Source organism: Panthera onca, chromosome D3 (assembly GCF_046562875.1).
Source record: "Panthera onca isolate mPanOnc1 chromosome D3, mPanOnc1 haplotype 2, whole genome shotgun sequence".
Lineage (NCBI taxonomy): Eukaryota > Metazoa > Chordata > Mammalia > Carnivora > Felidae > Panthera > Panthera onca.
In genome coordinates this window covers 29,415,318-29,421,595 of record NC_138350.1, presented here as the reverse complement: position 1 = coordinate 29,421,595, position 6,278 = coordinate 29,415,318, and the positions used below count along the sequence as shown (strand labels likewise).

Genomic DNA, 6,278 nt, shown 5'->3' with positions numbered 1-6,278 from the left:
AAGGGCACAATCGTGAACCTGCCCTGGGAGGGCCAAGCTGCAAACGGCGTTGAATGGGAGGCTCCGATTTGAGTCGGATTCCTGGGTCTGTGGCCCCGGGCAGGATGCCAATCAAGGCTGAGGCTTCTGCTGGGGGCACAGGGCAGACAAGGCTAGGCAAAAGGACTCCCGCCCTCTGTTCCCCAGTCACTGTCCCGGCCCTGCACCCACTCCTCCTCAAGCCAAGGAAGCCCGAAGCAGCAGCAGCCTCCAAACCGTTTATTTCTCCGGACCTGGAGGTGGGGGTCGCTGCGGGCGAAGCGGGCACAATACTGCGGGCAGCAGGGCCTTGGTGCAGGCGGGTAGGGCCGGCGCGGCCCTCAAGCGAAGGTGGAGTTGTTCCAGCCCACGTTGGCCGCGTTCATGTCGTAGTAGTTGATGTAGATCCTGCGGGGCGTGGAAGCCAGATTCAGCGGGCTGCGTTGTCACGGGCCTTGGGCTGCACCCCTCGGCGCCCCCACCGCCCCTCCGCGCCTCCAGAGCCCCACGCACCTATCAGGGCTGACGCGCAGGCGCTCGGCCAGCAGGCCACACAGCAGCTTGCTGTAGGAACGGTTCTGCGCGCCGCCGATCTTGCCGATGCTGTGCAGGCTGCAGAGCGCGCACGGCTCGCTGGAGCCGCCGAAGACCATGAGCTGGTCAGGGACCACGTGCACCGCGATGTACTATGGAGAGACGGGGTGCGGTCAGCCGGCCCGCGAGCCCTCGCCTGGGCCCGGGCGGCCACCCATTCCATCCCTTCCCTGCCCAGAGCCTCGGCCTGGAGTCGCCCCCTCCTCGCCCCCAAGCCCGGGACCACCTCGTCCGGCCCGCACCCCTTCTCCCTGTTCTCTCCTGGCAAACCTGGGCCGGCTTGCCGGTGGCCTGCGCCAGCTGCTGAGTGAGCTCGGAAAGGAGCCCGTCCGGCACGGAAGCGCGGGGGACATTGGTGTTCACCACGAACATCGGCATGCTGGCGAAAGAACGGCGGGGACGGGTGCACAGGAACCCACCAACGCGCGAAAGGCTGCAGCACGGTAACCTGAGCTACGTGACCGCCGCCTGGTGCAGCCCAACAGGAAGCTGAGGCCCCGCCTCCTGTGACGCCACCGCCGGCGGACGCCCCGCCTCCGTGCCGCTGTGGGGCCCTCCCGGCTGGTGACGTCATCGGAAGCGGAGGCCCCGCCCCTGTGCGGCCACAGCTCTCTCCTGACTGGTGAAGTCCAGGCTGGCGGAGACCCTGTCTTGGCGGAACTTGGGTTGCTGGCTTCCTGGACCCACTCACCCTCTCAAAGCCGTTCTTCACGCGGCGGCCAGAAATCTTCCTATCCTTCGTTTCTTCGCTAGTCCTTTACTTTAGTTACTGACGTTTATTCAGCGACGTGTGTGTGCCAGGAGTTCGAGATGCAGCAGTTAACTGAGCACGTGGCCCCTTGCCACCCTCCAGGAGCTCACAGCCAGCAAAGTAGATGAAGTCCCAGTCCATTCCACCACACGCACCGAACCTTTGTGTGCCCTGAGTCTCCAGGGCTACATGTTCCCCAAGGCTGTAGTCCTGGGCCTGTGTGTGTGTGTGTGTGTGTGTCTGTGTGAGAGTGATGGGGAGAGGTAGGCATTGCTGCAGGTAGAAGGGGGCAGCCAGAGTAGAGTCAGGGGCAGCATCCAGGTGCCTTCCCTGCACCCTTGCTCTTTAACGTAAGTGAGCATGCTGGGAGGTGCCAGGGGGAGGGGCAGGGAATAAGAGATGAGGCTCAGGCAGGGCTCCATAGACCAAAGGCAGTCAACAGCTCTGTCTCGGAGCCCCTGCTCCCCTGGACAACTTCTCTGCAGGTCTGGGAACTTTAGCTCCTCGGGGGAAGCCCCACCATAGTTAGGTCCTCTAGGAATGCCCTCCCTGAGAGTCTTGGTGAATTCTTCCCATCCCTTCCACCAATGGTAAGCTCAGGGGGCATCTAGTGGGTAGCAAGCATACAAGAGACCCAGACTGAATACTGGTTGAATGAACGAATGGGTGAATGAAGACAGTCATGACACGGCAGGAAGAGGATAGGGCAGTGGCTGGATTGGGACCCTGACCAGGCCTGCAGGCCTTGCCATCCCTGGGAAGAAGGGCTTGTGGCTACGTGGCCACCCCACTTCCACTCTGAAGAGCCCCCTCTGGTCAGGGTGCTGTGCTGGGGAACAGATCTCTCTCAGGTGCTCTAAGGGGCACATTGTGTTTGGCCAAGTCCTCAGAGCTCTCCAGGAAGGTCCTGTCTTTGGCATCTGGCAGGTGCTATCCAGTTAAGGTGGCACAGCACACACTGGCCTTGATATGCTACAGCAAGCAAGGACACTTGTGCCTGTGGGACCAGCCAGTATCCACTCAAGTAGGTCCCATGGCCCAGTTGTGCAATACCCTGCAAGTGTTTGTTCCTCCACCTAGGCCCCAGGCTGCTTCCTCACTCTCACACCCTATGCCCAGGCCTCCTTACCGCTGATGGACTGATGCACTCCACGCCATGTCGACAGCTCCCCCGCCCCCTTCCAAGCTCAGTAGCCAATTCAGCACCTTCTGCTTCCTGTGTCCAAATCCAAGTGCGTGACTATTCCTCCCACACCTGTTGGCCTGCCAGTGAAATGTACTTCCCTCCACTGTCGCCCTTATCCTTCCCTCTCTCCACCCAGCCCATCACCACCACCACCACCTTAGTTTAAGTTAGCTGGCTTCACCTTTGGCCTAGCATGGACCCTGTGATAACGCCATGGTGGACTGTTCTTCCTGGGAGAGGAGTCTATTTCCCTGCCCCCTGCCAGCGGACCTGGCCATATGACTTACCTTGCCCAATGAAATGCAAACAGAAATTATGTAAGTGACTCCAGGAAGAATATTCAAGAGCCTGCACCTGCACCCGGTTCTCTGAGATGGTGGAAGTGTGACAAGATGGATCCACAGCAGCAAACACCAGCAATGCCCCTGTAGGTGAGCCACTGCGATTTTGAGGTTTACTGTAGCATAGGGCAGTCTTCCCTAATCAGGACAGCCTATTTACTAATTACCCTTCCCTTTCCCAGTAGCAGTCCGTGCCATCTTTCTAGAAGGGCATCTGGGGAGGTGATATCATTCACAGGCCCACCCCTTACTAGCTTGGACACTTGACTCACCCCCTCTCTGAGATTCAGTTTTTCCCCCACCTGTAATTTGAAGATAGTAGTGTCCACCTTACAGAGGAGTGTTCTGAGGACCAAGCGGCCTAAATACTGGTGATAGTCCCCGCTGATATTAGAGGTAGTACTGTCACAATGCCCTGGCATGTCACAATGCCCTGCCCCACATTTTGCACCCCTCCCCCTTGGTCCCTGAGACTGTGCACTGTCCTTAGGGACCATGCTCCTGACTCTTGGCTCTGGCATTGGTCCTGAAATATGGTCTGCATGCACTTTACCTCATCTACCTCAGTTCCTTGGGAAAGCCCCAGAACCCCTGGCTTTAATGTGGTCCTGTAACATGCCCAGCACCTCTCCTTCCTTTGAGGCCATAACCTTATTCCTATTTGTGCGTTAATGTTTCCTTGCTAGGTGGTAAGCTCCATGAGAGAGGGGACTGGACTGTCTCTTTTTGGCCATCGCTGTTTGCCCACCTCCTTGACCCATTATTACCTCAGTGGTAGGCAGAGGGCCTCCAAAGATGTCCATGATCTAATCCCTGGAATCTGTGAATGTTATGTTACACGGCAGAAGGCACCACACAGATGTGATTAGAATTGCAGACCTTCAAATTGGGGGGGTCACTATGGATTATCTGGGTCGGCCCAATGTAATCACACAAGCCCTTAAAAGCAGAGAATTTTTTCCAGCTAGACTCAGTGAGATGCGGCAGAAGGGGAAGTCAGACTCAAAAGCAGGAGAAGGACTTGATGCGCCATTACTGGCTCTGAAGATGAAGGAGGCTAGGAGCCTCAGTCATACAACCACAAGGAACTGGATTCTGCTAACAACCTGAATGGACTTGGAGAAGTGGGTTCTTCTCTAGTTGACCTAGGGACACCTTGACTTTGGCCGTACAAGACCCTAAGCAAAAGACCCAGTCACTTGATGCTGGACTTCTGACCCACAGAAAGTGTGAGATAATAAATCTATGTTGTTTTAAGCTGACAAATGTGTGTTGATTTGTTCTAGAAGCAATAGAAAGGTAATACACTTGGCATTGATAGGGGCTTGATAATTATCTGCTGAACAGCAGGGACACATGCACTGGGAGGTGTTGGCAGGCTGCTGAGCCGCCTGGGATCATCTCCCCTTTCCTCTTCACTGACCGAATCCCAGTTCTGTTTGATTAGAATACTCGCTGCCCCAGAGCCCCTGACAACCAGGCATGGCCACGTGAAGCTCATGCCATGTGTGGGGTTTATGGGGAAGCAGGTGATTTGCTAACGGAGGTGCCACCCTTCCCTCTTCTTCCTGCCCGCTCCCCAAACTTGGACCCCCAAGATATGCAGCAACCGTTAGGCAACCATGAGCTGGAAAAACACAGGCCAAAGAGCCAGGAGTGGCAGCCCAGAGGAGCCTGGGGCTCTGAAAAATAAACCCCTCTCTGCTCAAAGCACTGCTTATCAGGGTTTGTGTCATTTGCAGCCCCAGTGCAAGTCCTGGCTCCTGCAGAGGACTTCCTGAGTGCCATGTCCAGGCATTCCTACTGCAAGTGTTTTTGCTGCAGGCATTTTCATGGCAAACGTTTTTGCCACATCACTGACTGGTCACAAGGCAGTGTCGCCATAAAAGATAAAATCAAGAAAAATAAAAGAGGGACATTCATTAAAAAGGACATAATTAATGAAACATGAAAACTGAATAATAAAACTACCTGGCTGAGAAATACAAAATTTTTGGATACATTTATTTTTTTTTAATGTTTACTCATTTTTGAGAGACAGAGAGAGAGAGAGTATGCACGTGCAGGAGGGGCAAAGATGGGGACAGAGGATCTGAAGTGGGCTCTGAGCGGACAGCAAAGAGCCCTATACGGGGCTTGAACTCACAAACCGTGAGATCGTGACCTGCGCTGGAGTTGGACGTGCAACCAACTGAGCCACCCAGGTGCCCCTAATATATTTGAATACATTTAAAACGTGTGTAGATTCTATGCAAATAACTGATTTTATTTTGTGGATTGTATCTATGTATGCTTTCAAGATCTTTCATTCATAGTATTGCACATTTTTTTTATTCATCTCATGAGGCATCACAGTTTTTCTTTTTTCGCTAAACTTTCTTCCTTCATTAAGAGAGATACCTGTTTCTAAACACTAGGATGCATTTTTTTGTTTGTTTTTATTTTGTTTTTACTTTTTTTAAATTTTTTAATGTTTATTTATTTCTGAGAGAGAGACAGAGAATGAGCTGGGGAGAGGCAGAAGAAAGAGAGATACAGAATCTGAAACAGGTTCCAGGCTCCAAGCTATCAGCACAGACCTGGATGAGGGGCTCGAACCCACGAACTGGGAGATCATGATCTGAGCCAAGTCAGATATGCAACTGACTGAGCCACCCAGGCGCCCCTGTTTGTTTGCTTTTACAGGTGTAGTTTTGAGAGACAAGGAGAGAGCATGAGTGGGGAGGGGTGGAGAGAGAGGGAGACAGGATCAGTGGCAGGTTCTGCACTGACAGCAGAGAGCCCTATGCAGGGCTTGAAGAACCATGAGATCGTATATACATATACATAGGGTGTATATCACATCTTTATCCATTATCCATTAATCAATCGATGGACACTTGGGCTGCTTCCATAATTTGGTATTGTAGATAATGCTGCTATAAACATAGGGGTGTATGTGTCCCTTTGAATGAATGTTTTTGTATTTGGGGGGTAAGTATCCAATAGTGTGACTACTGGATAGTTCTATTTTTATTTTAGTTCAGTTTTAGTGGGTTTTTTTCTTTGTGAAAAACTTCTACATTGTTATTTGTTCTTGGTATTTTGTCACATGTCCATTCATAGACCTTCCATAGTTCTATGGGAAATGCAGTCAATACTCTGCACCCCTGTATAGACCATTATGAAGGCTAAGATTCATATAATACACAAATGGGAACACTGTGTCAATGGAGAAACAAAACCAAACCATCAACCAGTTGATGAAACCGAAGAGCCCAACCAGTTTTTTTTTTTTTTTTTGTATCTTTTACAGCAAAATTGTTTCACAGCCAATTAGTTATGTGGTGAATTGCTTACGGCGAAGATGCTTACAGGAAAACGACCTAGAACCGTCTGGTGGGTAAGG

At 52.4% G+C, this 6,278-nt stretch overlaps 1 protein-coding gene and 1 long non-coding RNA gene across 2 annotated transcripts; one reads left to right on the top strand and one right to left on the bottom strand.

The window, feature by feature from the left end:
- Positions 1-243: 243 nt before the first annotated feature.
- On the bottom strand, positions 244-994 carry MIF (macrophage migration inhibitory factor). Its single transcript, XM_060613126.2, has 3 exons — positions 883-994; positions 532-704; positions 244-426 (listed from the first exon to the last, which is right to left on the bottom strand). Exons 1-3 carry the CDS (start codon positions 988-990, stop codon positions 360-362), a joined length of 348 nt encoding a protein of 115 aa, XP_060469109.1. The 5' UTR covers positions 991-994; the 3' UTR covers positions 244-359.
- Positions 995-1,218: 224 nt separating this feature from the next.
- On the top strand, positions 1,219-4,156 carry LOC132665712 (uncharacterized). The gene is made up of 2 exons (XR_009604221.3): positions 1,219-2,980; positions 3,855-4,156. It is a non-coding gene; the product is annotated as an uncharacterized LOC132665712 (long non-coding RNA).
- Positions 4,157-6,278: the final 2,122 nt, after the last annotated feature.